Source organism: Stegostoma tigrinum, chromosome 1, assembly GCF_030684315.1.
Source record: "Stegostoma tigrinum isolate sSteTig4 chromosome 1, sSteTig4.hap1, whole genome shotgun sequence".
Classification (NCBI taxonomy): domain Eukaryota; kingdom Metazoa; phylum Chordata; class Chondrichthyes; order Orectolobiformes; family Stegostomatidae; genus Stegostoma; species Stegostoma tigrinum.
The window spans coordinates 121,070,494-121,097,198 of record NC_081354.1 but is presented as its reverse complement, the minus strand read 5'-3'; the positions used below and the strand labels follow the sequence as shown (position 1 = coordinate 121,097,198).

The following is a 26,705-nucleotide window of genomic DNA, read 5'->3' as shown; positions in this document are numbered from 1 at the left end:
AGGTTACATACAGTTATACAAAATTACTATCACTGGCCCAACTACGGAAATCCCTGGCTGTCTTGCTTGAAGACTGGATGTCTTTCAACTGAAATCTGAATGGATGTTGGTGTCACCTGCTACACAAGTAGAAAAGGAGGAAGACCCCCGAAGTGCAATTGTGGTTTTGATTCTTAGACTATAGAATACGTCACATTAAGCTGCTCACTAGGATCTGTCACAGGAGACATCTCATTTTCTCCACTTGAATTCTCGGGAAGCCCATTTTCAGTAGTAGGAGCAAACTACTGCAGACGCAGGCATCTGTACTGAAAATTTTTTTAAAAATGCTGGAAACCACAGTGAGTTAGGCAGCACCCGTGGAGAAAGAGAGAGCAAGATAACATGTTGAGTCTAGATGACAGTTCGTCAGAGCGGATATGATAATCTGGAGGGATGGGGAATGTGGTTGTTGGGTGCTGATAGTTCACATTAATAGAACATAGAAAAGTACAGCGCAGTACAGGCCCTTTGGCCCACGATGTTGTACCGTGGAATAATCCTAATCCAAAAATAAAATAACCTAACCTACATTCCCCTCAATTCACTGCTGTCCATGTGCATGTCCAGCAGTCGCTTAAATGTCACTAATGACTCTGCTTCCATGACTTCCACTGGCAAAATATTCCATGCGCTCACAACTCTCTGGATGAAGAGCCTCCCTCTGACGTCTCCTCTATACCTTCCTCCCAACACCTTAAAACTATGACCCCTCGTGGCAGTTAATCCTGCCCTGGGTAAAAGTCTCTGGCTATCGATGTGTGTTTGGATTAGTGCAGAAATATCATTACAATCACTTAATCTGCACTGTCAGCACCCTTTCTCTCTCTCAGCACTCCAGCCGCATACCCCCACCCTGCCCCACAATTGCATAAAAGCTGCCTCCTCCACCCCTCATATCAGCTCTGATGAAGAGTCACTTAGACTTTAAACATTAGCTTGCTCTCTGTCCATTGGTGCTGCCTGCCTTGCTGTGATTTCCAGTATTTTTTTTTGTTTTCAGTTTCATTATCAGTTGTCCCTATCTTTATAAAGTAACTATGAATCCTATTTATTTAAAACCTCACTTTTTAATTCATTCCACCAGTACACTGAAGCCCCTGTCTGTTTTTTTAGTTTCATGGGATGTGGATGCTTTTGGCTATGCCAGCATTTATTGCCCTTCCCTAAAAGACCCAGACAGCAGTTAAGTAATATTCATGCCTCACAAATGCCAGGCAAAGACCATCTCCAAAAGGAGAAAATCTAACCACTATCTCTTGACATTTAAGAGTATGACCACCACCGAATCCCGCACTATCAACATCCTGGGGTTATCATTGACCATTGCGTGAACACAGTGGCTACAGGAGCAGATTAGAGACTAGGAATACTGCAATAAACAGCTCTCTTTCTGACTCCCCAAAGCCTGACAACCATCTACAATGTACAGGTCAGGAATGTGGTGGAATACTCCTTACTTGCCCTAGCAGTGCAGCTCCAGAAATCCTCAAGTGCAAACCCACCCAGGACAAAGCGGTCCGCTTGATTGTTTTTGCATGTGGAGCCATTCAGTCACTATACCACCAACATTCGATGGCAGTAATATGTACCATCTACAAAGACACACTGCAGAAATCTGCCAAAGATCCTTGGAAAACACTTTCTGAACCCAAGAATGTTTAAAGGGACAAGGGCATCAGATACATTGGAACCTGCAAGTTCCCCTCCATACGCTCACCATTCTAACTTGGAAATATATCACTGTGCTTCGCTGTTACTGGTCAAAATCCTGAACTTCTCTTTTAAAGGCAATATGTGTCTACCTATGGTACGTGGGCTGCAGCACTCCAAGAAGCCACGTCATTACCACCTTCTCAATGGCAACTAGGGATGAGCAATAAATGTTGGCCCAGAGTACAACAGCCGATCACATTAAAATGGGTCTGGAGGCACATGTAGGACAGGCCAGGTATGAATGTCAAATTTCCTTCCCTAAATGCATCAGATTTTGTTTTCCCCCAGGAGGATCATCATTAGAACCTTGATTCCAGATTTATTTTTAATTGAATTCCAATTCCACCAACTACTACTATAGTGGGTTCGAATCCATTGTGTTACCTGGGTGTCTGAATTAACAGTCTAGTGATGCTGCCACCAAGCCATTGCCTCCCTTGTTATCAAATCAATTTGTGTTGTTGCCCTATCTTCCTTTAAGTATGCCACTCCTCCAATTTCAACTAACTTGTGCAGAGGTGAAGCTGCACAATCTCTGCACTTCCAATTTTGTGTGTCCTCACATTCAAAAACCTTGTCAAAGATCAGCAGCCCTGATTGTGCCATTGATCATATTCCCCCAATCTCCTGAGATTTGCTCAATTTCAGTGAACTCACTCTCAGTCCACCTCATTAAGAAGCTTGATATATTAATTTTTGTTTTTTAAAGACTTTATTGTTCATTTTTTCCATCACCTGGAAAACAACTATCCTTGGTATATTGTTGCATTAGCGACACCATATAAACACACATTACTTAGAAACACCTGTTTGCCTGTCACCATTCTGTAATTCTTGAGAAACAAGTTAGGTTTTAAAACAAAAGTTTTCCACCTTCAGTTCCATTTTGATTTAGTCCCTTCCTGCTCTCCTTATCCAGCCTCCATCTTTTGATGGTTTGTATTGTCATTAACAGGCATCGCACATAAATATTCAGTTGGCCACAAAGTTGCTTTACTAATGGGTGTTACTAGCTTTTTTAAAAAAATTGAAAATAAGTCAGGTGATTTTTGGTGGTGGGAAGGGGCTCTGGTGTGTGATAGCACCTCTGGGAAGAAAAAAAATGAGGTAACACAAGTTTTGGGGGCGGGGTTTATACGAAGGATTGCTTGTGTTACAGTGTTATTATCTCTACCCCTGGACCAGGAGGCCTGGGTTCAAGTCCCACCTGCTTTAGAGCTGTGTAATAACATCTCTGAACAGGTTGGTGAGGAAAACCTCTCAAATATTTATTGTACAGAAAACAACTATCCATGACACATTCTAAAAAGTTTGAGCAGTCACAGAATTGTAAAATTGTTATCATGCAGAAGGTGGCCATTTGGCCCATCATGCCCTTGTCATATTTAGAAATTGTTTATGAAAATATTTGCCAATTGTGCACTCACTATGTTGGAACGCAAACTGTCTGGCATTCCATAGTGTACCTCTCACCGATCATTTATATTGACTTTACCGCTGATCCACCCACACGCCCTCATCATTCCATTTCTCATCTGGTAACACCAAGGGGAGGCAGCCCAAAAGACACCTTTTACAAAGAGGGGATGCTGGTAGTCCATCTGTTAAATGAATATTGGTAGGGCATTTGACTGGGACATCGTAGTTAAGTTGATTTCCGATCATAGCTGTCCATTTCCAATGGGCATCACTTCGATTGTAATCAGCAACAGAAACCAATACCAGTGATAGTCTAACCCATCCTCTGTTGCCCTGGGGAAATCAGGTTAATTGTAGAACCCCTGCACTTCAATTAAAATGTTGTGTTGGAATCTTCCCAATCTATATGAAAATATTTTGTTTGATTGAAGCTGTTAGTGCCGCAGTACTTTTGAGTTACTTAACCTATGGCACAATTACATTTTTTAGGTTTTATGTTTAGCTGTTAGTTTTGATTGACTGACTATCTTTGTACAGTTGAAAGCATCACCATAGATAGCTGGAATAAATTATTTTTACTGAAGGCTGTTGCAAATATATTTTGAAATGAACTGTGTCAAGTAACATTACCCAGTACATGTACCTAAAGCAACCCTGTTAACTATGATGTGAAAATGTTATGAACGAAAACTGTTTTAATTATGGCAATTCAGTCAAGACAGTGTGTTATAAAAGAGGGAAATAAGCATCAATTTTATTACAACAGATTATAGTTTTTATTGCTGTGTTGAAAATGATGAGCTGTTGTATTTCAAGAAAATAGCAGCAGTTTCTATATCACCAGGGGAGTCTGGTAATAATACTGTTCTGTAAATAAATATGTGCCCCTTACTGCAAATGTAATCGTTACCAATTATATTTATGAACAGAAGTTGTAGGTTGTTTCCAGTATTGTAGTCACTAGAGCGCAGTGAGCATCTGCAAGCTACAATTATAAATTATTAAATTATGTATTTTGCATGTTGTCAAGGGATGAATGTTGACCACAATGCTGGGCTCACTGCCCTGACCTTACAGAAATAGTACCATGAATCTTTTACATTGATTTAAAAAGGCAAATCAGGCTTCAATTTAATGTTTCGTTTAAAAGTCAGCACTTCCAAAAGCGCTAAGCAATCTGAGCACTGCACTAGAATGTCAGTGTAGGTTAATTGATTTATATGTTCATATCTCACTCAGCTGCAGGTGACTTATAAAATTATCAAAATAGATAAAACAAAGGAAATATTAGGTTCTATTTATATGGATCAACTACCTGAGCAAGACAGTCATAAAACTGGGTACAGAAAGAGAGAAAAATGCATTTATTTAGCATCCTCCACAACCTGTGACATTCCAAACCTCTTTACCAGTAATGAGTGGTAGATTTTGGAATATAGGAAGTATGGAACCTCTGCCCTAATCCGGTCTGTGCTGTTAGTACCTGCTGGAACATGATAATTGGCATTTTCCCTTGCAATGCAAGTTCTTCTGCAACCCAGAGTAGATATTCCAAACCCTGACCTCAGGCAGGCAACATAACTTTCTGGATTCACGCTCTCAGCTGCAAAAAAGTGTGTCTATCCCTGACTAACAGGGCATTATTATTTCCTCTTGCAACTTGAATAGTTTCCTGTATCATAGTGCTTTGATCAGTTTTCACATCCATCTTTCAGTCCCCCACTCAACCGCTGAATCTTCAAACCTGGTTGAGCAATTGCAGAGCCTGCACCCAGTGTGACCTGTTTGGGCTACAGAGTTGTCAAGACCGGATTACACCCATTAGACGATCAAGTGAGGGCGATCAAAGATGTCCCAGCTCCCCTGTCTGTACCAGAACTTAGGCCTTTCCTTGGGCTGATGAATTATTGTGAAAAATTCATAAATAATCTGGCCTCCATCCTGGCACCTTTTGCATCAATCCTTAAAGGGCCAGCTTTGTAAACAGTTACCTAGCCGAGCTTTCTGGGAAATGAAAAAAAAACAGCTATTGTCTAAGGTGTTGGCAAACTACGATCTGTAGCAAGATCTGGTATTGACATGTGATGCCTCCCTGTACCGCATCAGGATAGTATCAGCTCGTAGGTGGCCCAACGGAGTGGAATGCCCATTAGCAAAAGCATCCAAGACTTTGGCTAATGCAGAGTGTAAATATGCTCAGATAGAGAAGGAAAGTTTTGGCAGTCATATTTGGAGTCAGGAAGTTCCACCCATACCTTTTTATGTACATACATTTGTAACCGTAACAAACCACAAACCCCTACTGTGTCTACTTAAAAAGGGCAAGACGGTGCTGCCCATAGCTTTAGGCCAAATTCAGCAGCGGGTTCTAATACTAGGTGCATATAATTACAAGTAGCAAATGCTCATGCATTGAGCTGTCTCCCACTGGCAGATAGACCACTGGTGGTACAGCCACTAGAAGAGTCCATAACGGTTTTAAATTTTCTGAACACACTTCCAGTCAGAACTAACAAATTGGACCATAGACACGGAAAGATCCGGTCTTGTCCAAGCTGAAACAGCTGGTGGTGATAGGGGACACCAAAGGGCCATCGCATTCAGAACTGAAACCGGTTTGGACCCATAGAGACCAGACCACTGTCGAGGATGATGTATTATTATGGCGAGCTGGAGTGACTGTCCTCAGCAAAGGTTGCAGCCAGACACTGGCTGAACTCCAGGATGATCATCTCAGGATTTCCAAAATGAAGTTGTTAACGACACGTTATGTTTGATGGCCAGGCTTGGATTCAGACATAGCCATGTAGGTGGGATAGTGTCCAGAATGCCAAGGACAAAAATTACTGCCAGCAGCAACCCTATATTTGTGGGAATGGCAGGATAAACCCTGGACTCTTTCAAGTTGACTATGCAGGTCCTTTCATGAGCTCACTGTTCTTAGTTGTTGTGGATACCCACCGAAAAGTGGTTGGATGTGCATCAAGACAACAAAATGTGAGGCTGGATGAACACAGCAGGCCAAGCAGCATCTCACGAGCACAAAAGCTGACGTTTCGGGCCTAGACCCTTCATCAGAGAGGAAGCTTTTGTGCTCCTGAGATGCTGCTGGGCCTGCTGTGTTCATCCAGCCTCACATTTTATTATCTTGGAATTCTCCAGCATCTGCAGTTCCCATTATCTTGGATGTGCATCAAGTTCATTTGTCAAATACAGAATGACAATAGAAAAACTTTGCTTCGTTTGCAATACAGACTCCCAGCAGTGTTGGCCACAAATAATGAGTAATCGTTTACCACCAGGGAGTCCGAGTATTTCCTAAAGTTGAATGTGACTCAACATACGAGGACAGCATCATACCTTCCATCATCCAATAGCAGAAAGAGCTGTACCAAACTGTCCTGGTTCCAATTTGTTTATAAGAACACCCCTCATGCAACAACAGGGATAGCTCCAACACACTTGCTCATGGAGAGAAGACTAGGCACGAGGTTAAATCTGATCTTCCTGAAACTGAGTGGGGGAGGTGGGAAGGGAGGGTGAAATGGTATCAGGAATGCCAGGGCTGGAAACAAGACTCTACCAAGCAAACAATACAGTTTACTACAGGGGATGAGTGGTGGCGTAGGAACCACGGAAATGGCTCTGCATGGGTAAGACGCTTGGTCAATGCAAGGTCAGCACCAACATAAAAAGTTCAGGTAGGAGTGCAGGAGAAAAACATGCTCTGCTCCTTGGAGCAGCCACCTCCTTCAGTGGGTTGAATTATCCACTACCATTTGCAACTAGGTGTGTTAGGACCATTGAACTCTATCTGCCCTAGCTACTTGTGCTGCTGGACTTGCAAATAGCCCTATTTGGTGGCTACACCAGGTTGACCCCTCATTTTTAGGTATGCCTGGTGCTGCTCCTGGCATGGCCTCCTGCACTTTACATTCAACCAAGGTTGACCTGGCTTGATAGTGGGGGTTCTGTCAGGCTGTGAGGTTACCAAAGTGCAGGAGTACAGTTCTGTTGCCGATAGCCCACACTGTGTCATGGGTGCCAAGTCTTGAGTCGTTCAATCTGTTTGAAGTCTGTCCCATTTAGTACATAACAGGCTGGAAGGGATTCTCACTGTGAAAACAGGACTCTTGCTTCGAACTGCGAAATGGCCCTTCCTAGCAGTGCTGTAATGGACAGATGAATTTGCGACGGGCAGATTGACAGGGATGAGATCAAGTATGTTTTTTCCCTCTGGTTTGTTCTCTCACCACCTGCTGCAGGCCCAGTCTAGCAGCTATGTCCTTGAGGGTACAACCAGCTTGATCAGTAATGCTACTGCCAAGCCATTCTTGGTAATGGAAATTGAAGTCACACACCCAAAGTACCATTACCACCAAAGGAATTTCCTCCAAGTGGTGGTCAACATCGAGCTTGAGGAAAATGTCAATTTCAGCTCAGAATATCTTTTATTTTGTTGATTTCATGTAACCTGGCCAACCTTTATGGTCAGATGATTGCTGTTTTAGTCCATGAAAGTTCTAGTAATTAAATTGGCTTACAGATTAACAGATCATTAGTCTGTGCCTTATATCAATACAATAGCTATCTCCAACTCACTTTCTTCCGCAAGCCATCCTGGGACCAGATGGACAGCCAGCCTTTCCTGTGTCTCCACTCTCAAACTCTTCACTGTATCCATTCCTTCCACTCGCACTACTTTGACCAAACTTTGTCACATTGATCTCCTTGATATTCTAGCTACAGTAAGATAAAAAGGCAAAAAGTCAGGTCAGTGCATTCCCACCAAGCTGGAAAAAAGTGAGGAAGCACTGGAGGGGGATGGTGTGACGACTCATATGAGCTGCTGCAAACTGGACAAGAAGAACGAGGAGATATAGTGTCCCTTGTTCACAGTCAAATAGGATGTCACTTTGTGACTCTGTCCAGGTGAAAACCTGAATGGAGGTCAATACAATGCGCAGACAGAATTTTGACAAAAACCTGAGTGGAGGGATTCAAACATGGCTTTCTCAAAAGCTCTGACATGTTTGAGGACTTTGGCATTTTTACAGCCTTCAACACTCAGTATTGAGTTATGGAACTGCAGAGTGTGATCTCTGAACTCAATTTTTCTTTCTTGCCTATCCCCCATCGTTTCTATGTGTTGTTGACTTTGACTGCTTGCAGAAGAGCAGACCAATTTTTTGCCCTTTTCACACTTCCGGTTAACTTCTACTTATACATCACATAGAATTACTGAGGTCGAAAGTGCAGACCCTTTGGCCCATCATGTCCTCATTGGTCAAAAAGAACCACCTAACTATTCTAATCCCATTTTCCAGCACTTGGCCCATTGCCCTATATGCATTGGCATTGCAAGTGCACATCTAAAAACTTATTAAATGTTATGAGGGATTCTGCTTCTCCCACCCCTCTAGGAAGTGAGTTCCAGATTCCCACTGCTCTGAGTGAAAACATTTTTTCTCACATGTCCTGTAAGTCTATATCCTCTGGTCATTGGTCCGCCCACTGAGGAGAGAAGTTCCTTCCTGTTTATGCTGTATGCAACCTCAATTTTATACATCTTAGTAATTGCCTCCCTAAGTCTCCTCTGCTCCAAGGAAAACTACCCTTATCTATCAAATCTCTCTTTAGAATGGAAACTCTCCAGCCTAGGCAACATCCTGGTAAAGCTCCTGTGCACCTTCTCCAATGTAAACATGTTCCATCTATAATGTGGATTCCAGAAAAGCACACAATACTGTAGCTGGAGCCTAACCAAGTTTTTAGACAGTTCCAGCATGACCTCCTTGCCTTGTTACCTTTAAAGAACTGATGGTCCCAAGGACCCTCTGTTCCTCAGTGTTTTTTGAGGGCCCTACTGTTCATCATGTATTCACTTGCCTGTTTGTCCTCTTAAGTGTGTCACCTCACACTTATCTAGATTGAATTCCATTTGCTATTGATAGCCCATCTGACCAGCCCGTCTATATCGTCTTTTAAGGTTATTCTCCTCATTATTTCCCAACTCATCAATTTTCCAGTGAAAAAATGAAATAGGACATATAGAACAATACAGCGCAGAACAGGCCCTTTGGCCCTCGATGTTGTGCCGACCTATGAACTAATCTAAGCCCATTCCCCTATACTATCCCATCATCATCCATATGCTTATCCAAGGACTGCTTCAATGCCCCTAATGTGGCTGAGTTAACTACATTGGCAGGCAGGGCATTCCACGCCCTTACCACTCTCTGAGTAAAGAACCTGTCTCTGACATCTGTCTTAAATCTATCACCCCTCAATTTGTAGCAGAATAGTTCTATTTTTCATATGCATTGTGACAGTTGTGAAGACTCCTGGGCTTATGCTGATCAAACTGAAATAAACTGTGTGATTTAATAAAACTGTAATTGCTAAATGACATTAGGGTAACGTCCAATCGTCTTCGATTACAATGATAACCGAATTGTTGGCTAATTGTAGCAAGGATTGAGAGTTCTGGTTCAAAGTCACCGTTTCCTTCCAAATAAAATGCTGCAGCTACCACACACCGTGTCTCAAATTACTCATATACTGTGTTCCAAAAAGTTCTTTTGTGTAAAACAATGTAATTTGAATGAATCAATACCATCTCTTCCATTGTCTCCATGGGGAGTAAATTCCACAATTGATCACTAACTAAAACAATATTCCAAAAGATTGGTTTTGAATTTACCTGAACTTCAAGTCCAGGCCATGCCCTGGGCTCTGACTGATTTGTTTCAAATGCCAAATTACACATCCTGAAAATAGATCTCAACTGTTTCAATTTTTGTTTTAAATACTTTTTTGAGCATCAGATAGCGCTGTGTTAGCACACTGGCTTTTTGCCTGGAAATTCTGTTCATATCCAGATAAAACTGACAACATGAATAATTCCTGTCCTGTTGGTTGAATGAGCCCTGTATAAAATTAGTTTAATGTAGTCAAAACCCAGTTCTTAACACGTGGGTTGTACCACAAAACTAGCTGACAAGCTGACACTATGGAATGTGACATTGTGTCAACAAATGCTAAGACTCTGAAAGTCACTGAGATGATACCTCAATTATTTCATACCAATCTAAAGTGTATTGTTGAAAATTTATGGTGATGTGGAACTGGAAGAACTAGTACTTACGTTAGCTTACATGCAAGACTGCTCTCAGCAACAAAGTACAACTGTCTTGATTGCAGATTGGATAGACTACTTTTTGTAATCTGGAGAATGTGGTATTTCACCTGTTGTGATTGGCTGATCATCAGATTTGAAAACCTCGATCGGGGGCCCCTTCACATGTTTTAGAGCAAGTTTTGAATGAGCCCTCTATTAACAACTAGAATGTGGTCTCCAACAGGTCCTGCTCTGGAATAATTCTCATGATGAATTGATTCACTGTCCTTTGTTCCCTATTTCAACAGAGAACCTGCAGGAGATTGGACTATAGCCACGGTAACCCTATCCTCCTGTGCTATCATCCAAGTTTTAGAGAAAATTATTTTCCATAAGGAACAGGATGCCACACAATGCCTTGTAAAAATACTTTGGGAATATCTATAGTAAATAAATGAGGATAAATGAAACGCTCGGCAGTTTACTTTAATGTAGCAACATTTTGCTGCTGCATCTAATTGGACACTTGTTAAGCTGTAGTTCACAGCTCGTGCATTGAGTACACTGGTAATGATTAGAAATTTTTCATTAATAGGTTAGGGACACAGCAATGAAAAACATAGCTGTTTCAACATAACTGTGTCACATTACAATGGATCTTTTTGGACATCTCTATGGCAGCAATCCAGAGAAAATAGAGTTTGAACAAAGCAGCTATTTTGTAACCTCTATCATAAAATGAGCTTGTACAGGGCCTATTTTAAGCTTCTGTTATAATATTTAGAGGAAACTAGCACGTCAATGAAACTTTAACCTCTAGTTCGTGGAAGGACCATGTAAATTGGCATGCAGAGAAGGAAAAAGCCAAATTTAGGGTACTAAACTATATCTTTTTATTTCTTGGTGGTGAGGGATTATGTGGAACAGGAGTGGAAAATTGATGTCTATCTGCTTCCCAGGAAACAAAATAAAGAGATGGAAATTTGAATGACACTGAAATTACATCATTGTGCTCACGTCAAGTTGCACAGAATTGTCCGTCCTCAGCTTTCCAACAGCATGTTCTACCAGTATGTGGCAAGCTATATGAGGTAATTCAGAATGTCCCTGCTAAAACACAGTCAGCAGCATTGTGTTTCTGGAATAAATAGCCACCAGGGTAAATTGAGTACTGTACTGGAGTTCATTATAGAATCATAGAGATATACAGCACAGAAACAGACCCTTCAGTTCTACTCGTCCATGCCAACCAGATATCCTAAATGAATCTGGGCCCATATCCCTCCAAACCCTTCCTATTCGTATACCCATCCAGATGTCTTTAAAATGTTGTAATTGTACCAGTCTCCTCCACTTTTATGCTGACAGCTTATTTCATATATGCACGACCTTCAGCATGAGAAAGTTGCCCCTAAGGTTCCTTTTGTATCTTTTCCCCCTACTCATCTTGGACCTATGCCCTCTAGTTTTCGACTGCCCCACCCCGGTGAAAATACCTTCACTATTTACCCTATTCACGCACCGCATGATTTTCCAAACCTCTGTAAAGTCACCCCTCAGCCTCTTCCCTATAGCTCAAACCCTCCAACTCTAACAACATCCTTGTAAATCTTTTGTGACTACTATCAAGTTTCACAACATCCTACCTATAGGAGGGAGGCCAAAATTGCATGCGATACTCCAAAAGTGGTTGAATCAATGTCCTATACAGCTACAACATGTCCTCCCAATGACTAAACTTGCACTCTCCAACCCTGTTGTTTTTCTAAGCTATTCCAAGCAGCACAGACGGAGTGAGATAATAGCCCAAGAGCATATAAAGTTTAGGGAATTTGGAGGCAGTGTAGGAATTCAGTGCAGAGGGGAAGACGTGCTTTTTGTTTGCATTTTTGGCTCGTAGATTGTGACGTCTATTTACAGGACTAATTGGAAGTTCAAGTTTGGGGGCCTAGTACAAATAGAATGACACTGCAGGAAAACTATAAGTTCATTGGTAATAACTATTAATTTGATTATGTGGTATAGATTACTTTTAGAAGAAAGCAACTCATGGAATGTCTATGAGGTGTTTTTCTGGAGCAGCTTATGGTAGCACCCACTCGGGAATAGGCACTTCTGGATTTGGTGATGTGTAATGAGGCACACTTGCTTAGAGAATTTAAGGTAAAGAAACCCCTTGGGGCCAGTGATGATGAAACGTTGAATTCACCCTACAGTTTGAGATGGAGAAGCAGGAAACATGTGATGGTATTACAATTCAGCAAAAATAACTATAATGATGTGAAGGAGGAGCTGGCCAGAGTTGATTGGAAGGGAAGTCTAGCGGGGAAGATGGTGGAGCGGCAATGGCAGGAGTTTTTCCTCTCGCCTACCTGTGACCTCTGGTTTTGGACTCACCTGCCCTGGGGAGGGGACCTTGTCTATTTGCTGTGTTTGTGACCCTCATGATTTAATGGTCCCCTCCAAAGTTCGTGAGTAAGGTTCTTGGACCTCTGTGAGCTTACACCTCCCCAGGCTCTGTCGCTCCAGGGAGGATGACCGCAGCCTATTCAGCCTCTCCTGTGGCTCAGATCCTCCAACTCTGGTGACATCCTTGTAAACCTTTTCTGATCCAAAGTCTCCCTAATCCTCTGGCTCCCCACTCATCTTCACCACATTGTATGCTTTCTCTTTTACTTTTATGCTGTCCCTGACTTACCTTGTCAGCCATGCTTGCTTCAGGATCCTTTTTGGTAGGTTTCTTCTTCCTTGGAATGAATATCTACTGTGCCTCCCAAATAACGCCCTGAAAAAGTCTACAGGCTTTCTACAGCTGTCCAGAAGAAGTATTTGTGAGTCGGGGTTAGCATTTTTGATGATGGAAACAGCGGGCATGAAGAGAAATAATGGGCAGAATTTAATGCGCCCCCACCTAGCAGTAGATTTGGAAAAGGATGGGCAGTTAAGCAGAGGGGCCGGAGCCACCCTATTTGTTTCCAGCTGATCAAGTCCAGGTTGGGAAGGGTTGTGGACAGCATTCCTGCCCAGAAGATAATTGATGTTCTGAAGTGGACACTTACTGCCCCTGGAGGATCTCATCATGTCACCACATAGAACTTTTCCAGGGAACGGTCCCTCATTCAAATGCACAACTAAGTATTTGGTTGGGTAATCATTTAAATGTGGGGAGCCTGCTGACAGTCACCTACCTCATTTTTTCTGACCTCCCTCTCCCCCAGCAAAAAAAGGCGAGCAGTCATCTCCCACAAAACCCCTATTTGCCTTTACCTGTGGCCTGGGTTACTTGGTGATCATAGATCTTTACTACATATAGTATTTGGCAGCTGCCACAACTCTGGTGATGCTGATGAGCAGCTGGGAACTATTGACATCTGAATAATCAGCATCTTTGTTGGTGAGATTTCTGCCCCTGAAGACTGAAGTCCCAGAGGATGCCCATCACTGGCCAGCCGGGTGCCTTGTGGACACTTAAATCTAGTGGGCCTTCGTCAATGGAGTCAACATCGGCTGCCACTATTTCTCCAGCCAGTGAGCGGGACCCCCATCACAAGGTTCAATTCTACCCAATATCTAGATTGATCAGTATCAATAATGACTTAAGAATTTACAATTGTGTTGGATTGTGTTTGGAATTTAATGTATAGTGTCATTTGAAACTTGCAATAGTTATGTAGAAAGATGTCATTGTAATTCCCTTGGAAGTAAGAACTTCTAACCAAAATATTCAAATATTGTCTTAAATTGTAGGATTGAGGCCAAAGAAGTGCCACCTAAAACTTGAGATGACGCTGAAATTTTGATTCTATCTTGATGTTCATTACTGTTTAAAAGTTTACCTGAATATTTTTAAATTATTTACAGTGATAAGCCATTTGCCGTTGCATTTCAGCTTCGACAGAACTTCATTGAATGTCAAACCTAAGTCCATCAGTGATCAACACGATAACAAATTACGCTGTTATACTAATTAGCATAGTAGTGGAGTTTGCATTTAACCATGAACTAGGCATTACTATTGGGAATGTCAGAATGTGTTTAGAAAAATAATCATTTAATTTAGCTTTTCTAGTTGTTATAATTCACAACACTAACTCTAATGCCTGTAACACGATAACAGATCCAAAAATAGTTCACAAAAGTATTATAAAACAAAGTAAGATGCTGAGCCACGAAAGATGATACTATATAGTCGTAGAATCATGCAGTGTGGAAACAAACGCTTTGGTCCAACTAGTCTGTGCTGACCAGATATCACAATCTGACCGAGTCCCATTTATCAGCATTTGGCCCACATCCCTCTAAACCCTCCTGATTCACATACCCATTCAGATGCCCTTTAAATGTTGTAATTATAACCAGCCGCCACCACTTCCTCTGGCAGCTCATCCCATACACTCACCACCCTCCTGTGTGAAAAAGCTTAATTCTTTCCCCTTTCACCTTAAAGCTATGCACTCTAGTTGAGCACTCCCACCTTAGGAAAAAGACCTTTGCTATTCACCATATCCATGCCCCTCATGATTTTCTAAACCTCTATAAGGTCAACCCTCAGCCTCTAACACTCTGGGAAGAAAAAGCCTCTGCTTATTCAGTCTCTTCAGCCTCACCCTATAACTTAAAGTTTTTCAATCCCAGCAACATCCTTGTAAATCTTTTCTGAACCCCTCAAGGTTTAGAACATCCATTCTATACAAGGGTGACCAGAATTGTGTGCTGTATTCTGAAAGTAGCATAACCAATGCCCTATACAGCTGCAACGTGACTTTCCGCTCCTATACGCAATACACTGAACAATAAAGGCAACCGTATCAAACACCATCTTCACTATCCGATCTACCTGCAATCCGTTTTCAAGAAGCTATGGACCTGCACTCCAAGGTCTCTTTGCTCAGCAACTGTCCCCAGGACCTTACCATTAAGTGTATAAGTGCTGCCCTTATATGCACTTCCAAAATGAAGCATCTCACATTTATCTAAATCAAACTCCACCTGCCACTCCTTGACCCTTTGGCCCATCTAATCAAGATCCCGGTGTACTCTGAGTTAACCTTCTTCACTGTTCTGTACTCCTACAACTTTCGTGTCATCTGCAAACCTTTCAACCATACTTCCCCTGTTCACATTCAAGTCATTTATATAAATGACTAAAAGCTGTGGACCCAGCACAGAGTCTTGTGGTACACTGCTGGTCACAGAACTCCAGTCTGAAAAGCAACCCACAACACCACCAACCTTCATCTTCTATCTTCGAATCAGTTCTATATCCAAATGGCTAGTTCTCAATGTATTCTCTGTGATCTCACCTTACGAACCTGTGTACCACACGGAACTTTGTCAAATGCCTTACTGAAGTCCATCTAGATCACAGTAATTGCTGTGTTTTAAAAAAAACACAATCAAGTTAGTGAGAGACATTTCCCATGCACAAAGCCATGTTGACTATCCCTAAACAGTCCTTACCTTTCCAAATGTAAATTTTGCCCTTCAGAATGCCCTCCAACAACTTGCCCACCTCTATCTGATATATAGTGGCACCACGTTAGCCAACCTCGAGTCTTCTGGCGTCAAGCCTGTGACTAGCAATGATACAGATACCTTGGCACAGGGTCCTAGTTTCCCACCGATCAGGGCCTGGGGATTTATCCACTGTTACACATTTTAAGGTGTCCAGCACCCCCCTCCTCTGTGACATGGACATTTTTCAAGACATTGCTATTTGTTTCCCCTCATTGTGTTTCTTCCATATGCTTCTCCACAGTAAAAACTGATGTAAAATACTTGTTTTAATATCATCCCCCGTGCAGTTCCACACATACGTGGCCTTGCTGACCTTTAAGGAGCCCTATTCTCTCCCTTGTTACTCTTTTGTCTTTAGGGTTAAGGAGAATCCAAATGGATTCTATATAGACATTATTTACCAATGCTATCTTATGTCCCTTTTTTGTCCTCCTGATTTCCCTCTTCAGTATACTCCTACTGCCTTTATACTCTTGTAAGAATTCACTCGAGCGCTGCTGTCTATACCTGACAAATGTTTCCTTCTTATTTTTGAACAAAACCTCAATTTCTCTCATCATCCAGCTTTCCCTACACCTACCAGCCTTGCCCTTCACCCTAACAGGAGCATACTGTCTCTGGATTCTTATCTCATTTTTGAAGGCTTCCCATTTTCTAGCCAAGCCTTTACCTGCGCACATCCACCCCCAATCAATTTTTGAAAGCTCTTGCCTAATACCGTCAAAATTGGCCTTCCTTCAATTCAGAATTTTAACTTTTCGATCTGGCCGATCCTTTTTCATCGCTTTCTTAAAACTAATAGAATTATGATCACTGGTCCCAAACTGCTCCCCCACTGACACTTCAGTGGCCTGCTGTGCCTTATTTCCCAAGAGTAGGTCAAATTTTGCACCATCACTTGTAGTTAGATCCACATACTGAATCAGAAAATTTTCTTGGACAAAACAAGTTCATCTCTATCCAAGCCCTTAACATTATGGCTGTCCCTGTCTGTTTGGAAAGTTAAAATCCCCTACCATTAACACCCTATTATTCTTGCAGATATATGAGACTTCCTTACAAATTTATTTCTTTAATTCCCCAAAGACTATTGGGGAGCCTATAATACAATCCCAACAAGGTGATTACTTCCTTCTTATTTTTCACTTCCTTCCATATAACTTCACTGGACAATCTCCAAGGAATGACCTTCCTTCTTAGAGCAGTCATATTATCCCTATCCAAAAACACTACTTCTGTCCCTTTCTGTCCTTCCCATAACATTATGCTGCCGCTCCTGACTATCCCAAAGCCACATTTTCGTAATTGCTATGATATTCCCTGTTCCACAGTCCCAACCATACTAGGCCAGGTGACCAAAGTTTGATAAAACAGGCGGGTTTAAGGAGCCCCTTTCAGGAGGAACACAAAGTAGGGAAACTGAGAGATGTAACCAGCTTAGACCAGGTAATAGAGGTGCAGAAGCCAATGATATTTGATTAAAATATTTTGTTTATCAGCCTAGAATTAGATGAGAAAAGTTTTCCAGGGCTTGAGGAGATTATGGAAGTAGGGAAAGGTGAGGCCATAGATGGAGTTGAAAACCGAGATGAGACTTTTAAAGTCACAACATTGCTTCATCATGTGCTAGTATAGGTCAGTGAGCACAAGTGATGATTAGACAAGGCTTGGTGTAAGTTAAGTTTCAGGAGCAGAATTTTAGATGATCTTACTTTTATGGAGGGTGGAATGCAGGAGACCAACAAGGAGTTGAAAAAGTTCTTGAAATAGTGCAGTCTAGAGTTAACAAAGTCATGAGTGAGGATGATAGCAGCAGATGACCTGAGACAGGTGAAACCCAGCATTGTTGCTGATGGTGTGAATGTGACTACAGAAGCTCATCTGGAGGTCAAATATGACACTAATATTGGAAACAGACTGGCTTAATCTCAGAGATAATAGGAACTGCAGATGATGGAGAAGGCAAGATAACAAGGTCTGGAGCTGGATGAACGCAGCAGGCCAATCAGCATCTTATGAGCAGGAAAGCTGATGTTTCAGGCCTAGACCCTTCTTCAGAAATGGCAGACGGGAAGAGGGTACTGAAATAAATAGGGAGAGGGGGGAGATGGATTGAAGATGGATAGAGGAGAAGATAGGTGGAGAGGAGACAGGCAAGTTAAAGATCCGGGGATGGAGCCAGTAGAGGGGAGTGTAGGTGGGGAGGTAGGGAGGGGATAGGTCAGTCCGGGGAGGACGGACAGGCCAAAGGGGCGGGATGAGGTTAATCGGTAGGAAATGAAGGTGCAGCCAGTGGTGGGAGAAGGGGATAGGTGAGAGGAAGACTAGGTTAGGGAGGCAGGGACAAGCTGGGTTGGAGTCAGTGGCTAGGGAATGGAGTTGAGAGCAGGTTTCAGTCTTCTAAATACTTAATCGAAGGAACTGTCACCAGAATGTTGCCTGGGATGAAAAGTCTCACTTATGAAGAGAGACTGGATTAGTGGGATTTGTTTTCCTTAGAGCAGAGGAGGCTGAGGGGGTATCTGATTGATGTTTACAAAATATGAGAGGTACGCACAGCATAGATAGTGAGAATCTGTCTCCCATGGCAGACATGTCTAAGATCAGAAGGTGTACATTTAACTTGAGGAACAAGTGGTTTAGAGGAGATCTGAGAAAAAAAATTCACCCAGAGGGTGGTGGACATACGGAGTGTGTGCTGCCTGAGAGGGTAGTGAAGATACGTACTTACAACATGCAAGAAGCATCTGGATGAATACTTAAAATGCAGGAGCATAATAACCTATGGACCAAGTGTAGTTAAAGGGAGTTAGTGTAGTTTGGTGTTTGTAGATTGGCATAGACATGGTGGGTAAAAGGGCCAAATTCAATGCAGTATGATTCTGTGATGCTCTGAAATTTCTGCTCACCCCATGCAGCTATAAAATGAGCAGTCTGACAGCTAATCATTTGTTCTTCATTCCAGGACAGACTATTCGTTCAAAAAGAATGATCGAAGCAGTCAATCGAAAAGAAATTGAATATGAAGTTGGAAACATCCCTTCTGAATGGGAGGGTAAGAATATGATTATTTAATATTAGAATATTTAATCCCATTTTGTATTTGAGTTGGTTGCTAATTTTGGACTGTGAACAGAGCAAAAAAAAATCAAGTGTTCTTCTTGAAATTTTGTCAAGGATTTCTCTTTGATTTTTGTTTTTCAGAGTCTGATGGCTTACTCCTGCTGCTGGCCCTTATGTTCTTATGTTTTGGTTTTCATGAGCTCCTTCTTCGTGCTCATTATTTCAATTTCCTGGTGTAATAATTGCTTAATAACAATATTGTCTGTTGCCTTTTAGGGAATTTGAACTCAAACAGAGGCAGATTTAGAATTCATCAATATCCTCAATACTTAGCAACCTCACCCACACAATGTACTTGAGGACATAAAGCATTAAATTCTTCTTTAAAAATCATTATTTAAATTGGTAAAAGTGTTACAACCATTTTAGGTTGATGTTCCCTAATTTGTTACTGTTATTAATGGAATACCCCAAATTGCAAAGCTCCCAGGCAAAGAGCAATGAGCTGGCTCCCCTTCCTCATTAACCCTCCTTCAAAATGACCCTTTGTTACAACATGGTCAGTTTAAAAAAAACCCTTTCTTTGAGAAAATCTTGAATCCAGACGAAAAGAATCTATCCTTTAAAAGGAGCTGATTTAACCCAGCTTTCTTGAGTTAACTCTTGAGTGAGTTTTATTAATACTTCCAGCAGTCAGAGCAAGAGTCCTTTATCCGCAGCATACATGCGTATATTCACAAAACTGTTGAAGCTCTCTTTTGAGCCCATTTCTATATAAGTGGAAAAATGCAAACGTCTCTCACCAAGGTACTTTTTTTTTACATCGTGTTCACATCTGAGGTACACCATGAGATTACAGTTCAATTTGTGGTTGCATTTCTGTCTTTCCTACTTAGCTTCCTCAATGCTCCTTCAGTCACAGGCTGCATCTCGCCTGTATTTACTGCTTGTAGGCTTACTGTGAGCCTATCAGCAGCAGCACCACCACTAGTTGTGATTGGAGGAGTGGCTCCCCAGATGACCATTTTACTTGTCATAGAATGCCTACAGAGTGTAAGCAAGCTGTTTGGTCCATTGAGTCCACACCAACCCTGTGAAGAGCATCTGACCCAGACAAATCTCCCCTACCTTTAACCCTGCATTTCTCATGGCTAATTCACAAAGCCAGCACATCCCTGGGCACTGTGAGCAATTTAGCATGGCCGATCCACCTAACCTGCATGTCTTTGGACTGTCGGAAGAAGCTGGAGCACGCAGAAGTGGGGAGAATGTGCAAACTCTGCACAGATAGTCGCCTGAGGGTGGAGTTTAACCTGGGTCTCTTATAAAGGAATAATTTTTCTCTGGTTGTCCCTCTGATTGCATTTTCTCAGGCATTTAGAGGATTTGGGGGGCAAATTTGCCGACTGCTCCCATTTTTCATTTGAGTGCTGGTCTTAGGGATTGCTTGTGCAGTGCATGCATTTCCAGTTCTTTTTCAAGTTCTGCTAACTACAAACAATTTATTTGCTCTGTGTTTGCTGCACACTGTTGTATAAAATGAAGAACCTTGTCGGAGGAAATATATTTTACAACTAAAAGCGAAAGGTGGTTCATCAATATTTATTCAGTGCCATTTCCTGCTTTAAACATAGATTCATCGGTCAACAAACAGTCCCTCCAATCATAATTGAGATAGTTGGTGTAAGTTCTGGATGTGCGTTTGCTCGCTGAGCTGGAAGGTTAGTTTTCAGACGTTTCATCACCATTCTGGGTAACATCATCAGTGAGCCTCCGACAAAGCGCTGGTGTTATGTCCCGCTTTCTATTTATCTGCTTAGGTTTCCTTGGGTTGGTGATGTCATTTCCTGTTCTTTTTCTCAGGGGATGGTAGATTGGCTCCAAATCAATGTGTTTGTTGATGGAGTTCCGGTTGGAATGCCATGCTTCTAGGAATTCTCGTGCGTGTCTCTGTTTGGCTTGTCCTAGGATGGATGTGTTGCCCCAATCAAAGTGGTGTCCTGCCTCATGTGTATGTAAGGATACGAGTGATAGTGGGTCATGTCGTTTTGTGGCTAGTTGATGTTCATGTATCCTGGTGGCTAGCTTTCTGCCTGTTTGTCCAATGTAGTGTTTGTCACAGTTCTTGCAAGGTATTTTCTAGATGGCGTTCGTTTTGCTTGTTGTCTGTATAGGGTCTTTTAGGTTCATTAGCTGCTGTTTTAGTGTGTCGGTGGGTTTGTGGGCTACCCTGATGCCAAGAGGTCCGAGTGGTCTGGCAGTCATTTCGGAAATGTCTTTGATGTAGGGGAAAGTGGTTATGGTTTCTGGGCCCGTTTTGTCTGTTTGTTTGGGTTTGTTGCTGATCAACAAACACATTGGCGCCAAATCAATCTACCATCTTCTGAGAAACAGAACAGGAAATGACATCACCAACGCAGGAAATGACATCACCAACCCAATGAAACCTAAACAGATAAATAGAAAGCGGGACATAACACCAGCGCTTCATTGGAGGCTCACTGTTGATGTTACCTAGAATGGTGACAAAACATCTGGGAACAAACCTTCAAGCTCAGTGAACCAGCTTACATCTGGAACAAAATAAAGAACCACTCTCTTGTGGACCGAGAGGAGGAGAGTGCTGTCTTGGAGGTGAAAGGAGGACGTCGGGTTGGCTGTGCCCCCTTGCGACCAGTGGATCTTAATGCTGGCTTCGGCCTAACGCTGGTTCAGGGGAGCAGCCAACCTGCAACGATGGCTGCGGCAAGTGCTCGTGCCCCAGGTCAGGGGGTCCGGAACACCATCCGTGTTTCTGTAAAGAAGGTGGATGAAGGTGCACCTGTGGACCGCACCTTCTTCGTGAAGAGGGTCCTGTTGGACTGTTGTGGGTTCGCTGCTGCGGACATTTACTGCCTGCAGGATTTCCCCGGAGGAGGTTTTTACGACGTGACTTTCAGGAGTGCCAAGCTTTGCGAGCACTTCCTGGAGGTTTTCAAGGAGGAAGGAGGTGAGGGCCCCCTCTCTGTATTGACCGCTGTCCCGCTGTTTGTGATGCCAGCGCAGAGGAGCCGTATGGTGACTGTACATATGTACAACCCGCATGTGCCAGCAGTTGATGTCCTAACCTTCCTTGGAAGGCACAAGAAGGTGTAAGGGGACCTAACCGACATCATGGACCCCTTTGGCATCTGGACGAGTAAGAGGCAGGTCAAGGTGACGCTGAGGATGGGCGTGGACGGGAATGTCGTACACCCACCGTCCAGCTTCGCGATCAGCGGGAGCAGGGGCTACCTGACCTATGCAGGGCAACCTAAAGTCTGCCATGCCTGTGGTAGGTCAGGTCACGTGGCGGCCGACTGCAAAGCCACCATCTGCAGGAACCGCAGTGAGGAGGGACACCTTGCAAAGGATTGCCCACAAGAGAAACGCTGCAACCTTTGCGGGGAAGCGGGCCACCTCTATAGGGCATGCCCGCAGCGGGGGACCACGTATGCCCAGGTCGCCGGCAGGGGCAATGCGGGGCCAGCACCCCCCAGAGGAGAGGAAGGCACCAGGGCCCTGCAAGGACCCCACTAATGTGCAGGAGGGACCAGCCCCGCAGGATGAGTCCGAGGCCAGCAAAGCGCCCCTGCAGTCTCCGCTCCCCCCCCCCCCAACAACCCGGAGTCGATGGAGGCGGCGACAGGCGACCCAGGGGAGTGGACGACGGTCCAGAAAGCGAGGAGGAAGGTGCGTCGGCGGGCCCAGGAACCGCAACCATCAGGCGGGAAGAGGCAGCTACAAGGGGGCTATCAGAGCTCCTCTGACGAGGGGGATTCGGAGAGGGCCCGCCCAAAGCAGAAGTTTCAAGATCTCAAGGGAGAAGGAAAGCAGCACCATGCTTCCAGGTGACGGGAGGCGTCCTGAGGCTCCCTCCGACACCCAGCCACGTGCCGCTGGGGCACTGGAGGGCCCCCCGGAACTTCCAGGCGGGAAGGAGGAAACAGCGCGTCCCCAGCCTGACCCAGAGCCGGATCCTCCTGCCTCCGCACCCCTGACGGGGGGGATGCCACCCGGAAGGCAGCACGGATGGTTTCCTGAGCCCGGAGAGCGTCCAGCAGTTAGCCCGAGCAATGGGCATGAAGGGACAGATAGAGGGGCTGGACCTTGGACTTGGGGAGGGTACTGCAGTCACTGCCCACAATGGGGGTACGAGTTGCGAGCATTAATGTGCGCAACGTCAAGTCCACCGCAAGATGTGTGTCCACGTTGGCCTACCTGACCACCGTCAGCGCGGACCTCCTGTTTCTGTAGGAGTGCGGGATACTGCACCTCAGCAGGTACGGGAAATGGTCCGGCGCCTGGACCTGTGGGCCTTCGATCTAGTCGAGGGGTAACGACTGTCGCTCCTCGGGCCTGGCTATTCTGCTGCGGGGGCGCAACTTCACCATCTCTCAAGTTCAGGAGGTGGTGGGGGTGTGCCTCCTAGTGGCTGACGTCACCTACAGGAACGCTCCCCTGAGGCTGATCAACGTGTATGCCCCAGCGGTACGGAGTGAGCGGTTGGCCGTCCTGCAGCGGCTTCCACCCCTGCTGGCTACGTCCAGGCCGGTCATCCTAGGCGGAGACTTCAACTGCATCACCGATGCAGGTGGAAGATCCGGCGTGGGGACAGCGGGTGGGGGGAGTCAACTGGACGTCACGTCCAGATTCCTGATGGGCACGGTGAAGGACGCCAAGCTGCTCGACGTCTTCAGCGCCCCTGCAGATGGAGTGCAGCGGAGGTACACCTGGTCGCAGCCAGACGGGTCTATCTGCTCAAGGATAGACTTCCTGTTTGTGTCACGGGCGTTCTCGGTCAGGTCGACCGGCGTCGAACCGGTGTTCTTCTCTGACCACTGCCGCCTGCTGGCCGACTGTCACTTACAGGACGACCAGCTGGCCAGCAAGTGGACGTGGAAGCTCAACACGACTCTGTTGACCCCAGAGAACGTCGAGGAGCTTAAGAGGGAGTATGCCGGTTGGAGAACCGTGAAACCCCTCTTCGAGTCTCCGGGCGACTGGTGGGAGACAGTGAAGGAGAACATCAAGAGGTTCTTTGTCCTCAAGGATGTTCGGAAGGCGAGAGAGAGGCGGGGAAAGCTGTCGCGACTCCAGAAAAGGGTGCAGAACCTGCTTCTTCTGCAGTTGATGGGGGTCGATGTCACGGAGGACCTCCGTGATGTGAGGGGCCAGCAAGCCTCGCTCTTCGTCGCGGAGGCCTCCAGGATAATCTTCCGGTCCAGGGTCCGCTCCATGGAGCAGGACGAGACATGCTCGTGTTTCTTCTTTCAGAAGGTGCACAAAGAGAGCTCTGTGCTTGGCCGGCTGAAGGAGGACGACGGCTCGGTGACGTCGTCTCGGCCCAACATTTTGAGGATCAGCAGATCCTTCTATGCCGGACTGTATGACACGAAGCCCACGGACAGCACGGCCTCCGAGTTGTTCCTGTCGTCTATCATGGAGGTCTTAGATGACGGCACGAGGGAGTGGCTAGACCGGCCGATATCCCTGGATGAGCTGACCGGAGCCCTCAAGTCCTTGGAAATGAATAGGACTCCCGGGAGCGATGGCTTACCAGTCGAGCTGTATTCCGCTCTGTGGGGCCTGGTCAGCCAGGGCCTGCTGGAGGTGTATGACAGTGCGCTTCGGGCAGGGGAAATGTGCAAGTCCATGAGGAAGGGCATCATCATCCTCATTTACAAGAGAAAGGGGGAGAGGGAAGAAATTAAGAATTGGCATCCCATTTCACTATTGAATGTGGACTACAAAATCCTGGCCAAGGTCATAGCCAACCGGGTCAGGTCTGTCCTGGAGTCAGTCATTCACCCTGACCAAACCTGTGCTGTGCCGGGCAGGAAGATCGCTGAGAGCCTCGCGCTCATCAGGGATACGATCGCCTATGTACAGGACAGGTGGGTGGACACCTGCCTTGTCAGCCTGGACCAGGAGAAGGCCTTCGACAGGGTCTCTCATGCTTACATGAGGGATGTCCTCTCCAAATTGGGGTTCGGGGAGGGCATCCGCAATTGGATCTGGCTGCTCTATCCCAACATCGTTAGTGCAGTCTCGATCAACGGGTGGGAATCGGACAGTTTTCCTGTTAGATCTGGAGTCAGGCAGGGCTGCCCGCTCTCCCCTGCCTTGTTTGTGTGCTGTGTGGAGCCCTTCGCCGCATCCATCAGGAAGGACGTGAGCCTGAAGGGCGTGACTAGCCCAGGCAGCGGAGGCCTTCAGGTCAAGACCTCCCTGTACATGGACGATGTCGCCGTCTTCTGCACCGATCGTCGGTCGGTGAGTAGACTGTCGGACATCTGCGGCCAGTTTGAACTGGCCTCGGGTGCCAACGTCAATAGGGATATGAGCGAGGTCATGTTCTTCGGGAACTGGGACGACTGCTCCTTCATCCCCTTCACCATCAGGACAGGCTACCTGAAGGTGCTGGGTGTTTGGTTTGGTGGAGCTGGGGCGTGCACTAAGACTTGGGAGGAGTGTATCACCAAATTGAAGCAGAAGCTGGGCAGGTGGATGCTCCGGTCCCCCCTCCATCGCAGGTAAGAACCTGGTTGTCAGGTGCGAGGGGCTTTCGGTACTGTTGTATGTGGCGCAGGCCTGGCCTATTCCCTGGACCTGCGTCGCTGCGGTCACCCAGGCCATCTTCCACTTCATTTGGGGGTCGAGGATGGACCGGGTCCGCAGGGACACCATGTACAAAGACCTGGAAAATGGGGGAAAGGGCGTACCGAATACCACCCTCGCCCTGACGGCTACCTTTGTGTGCGGCTGCATCAAGCTGTGCGTAGATCCTCAGTACGCAAACACCAAATGTCACTACTTACTGAGGTTCTACCTGTCCCCGGTGTTGCGAAGGATGGGCCTGGCCTCGTTGCCGCGGAACGCTCCGAGTAGTTGGACCGTTCCATACCACCTGTCCTTCGTGGAGAAATTTTTGAAGGGAAACACCTTTGACCACAAGGCTGTCAGGCAGTGGTCAGCACGTAGTATCCTCGGGACCCTTCGGGAAAAGGAGAGGGTGGATCCCGTTGTGTGGTTCCCCACGCAGACTGCCAATGTCATTTAGCAAAATGCCTCATCGCCAGAACTTTCAAACAAGCACAAGGACATTGCTTGGCTGGCGGTGAGAGGGGCTCAGCCAGTGAGATCCTTCATGCATGCCCGGAATCTCTGCGCCACCGCACGCTGCCCTCGAGGTGGCTGCGGGGGGGACGAGACTGTCGATCACCTCCTTCTGGAGTGTGCCTATGTGCAGGAGGTTTGGATTTGTATTTGTCGAGGTTCGTCCCAAGCAGCTCCGTGACGCGGGACTCCGTGCTCTACGGGCTGTTTCCCGGGACGCACAGAGAGACCAACATCAACTGCGCCTGGAGGACCATCAATGCGGTGAAGGACGCTCTTTGGTCTGCCCGCAACTTGCTGGTCTGCCAGCTGAAAGAACTGACCCCGACCGAATGTTGCAGACTGGCGCACTCCAAGGTCCAGGACTACGTGCAGAGGGACGCGCTAAAGCTTGGGGCAGCCGCCGCCAAGGCGCGGTGGGGAAACACCACGGTATGAAACATCTTGTCCAGAATAGAAATAAGGGCCCTATCTTGTAACTGGGCCCAGCTGGCGCCCCTTCCCCAACTGGTCAGGGGGCCAACTGGGACTGTGTGGGGTGACGACTGCCGGGGTATTTTCTTTGCTTTTTTTTTTCTTCTTTGTTTTTTTTTCCTGTAGTTGGTGTACGTACCCCCTGTGTAACCCGGAGCGGCTTGCATGACTGGGTAGGTGTATAAATGTATTTTTTTGTACATCTTATGAATAAAGTATA

At 45.3% G+C, this 26,705-nt stretch overlaps 1 protein-coding gene across 6 annotated transcripts in view; it reads left to right on the top strand.

Annotated features, from left to right (window-relative positions):
- Positions 1–26,705, top strand: part of ndufaf2 (NADH:ubiquinone oxidoreductase complex assembly factor 2) — a 149,350-nt gene that overhangs the window by 58,102 nt on the left and 64,543 nt on the right. For 4 of the 6 annotated variants that reach the window (XM_059648296.1, XM_059648289.1, XM_059648287.1 and 1 more), the window contains exons 2-3: positions 18,777–18,866; positions 26,612–26,658. In XM_059648296.1, the coding sequence (XP_059504279.1) occupies positions 18,777–18,866; positions 26,612–26,658 (137 nt within the window). The remainder of the gene's footprint in view (positions 1–18,776; positions 18,867–26,611; positions 26,659–26,705) is intronic. The other 2 variants (XM_048535509.2, XM_048535518.2) reach the window with 1 other exon arrangement.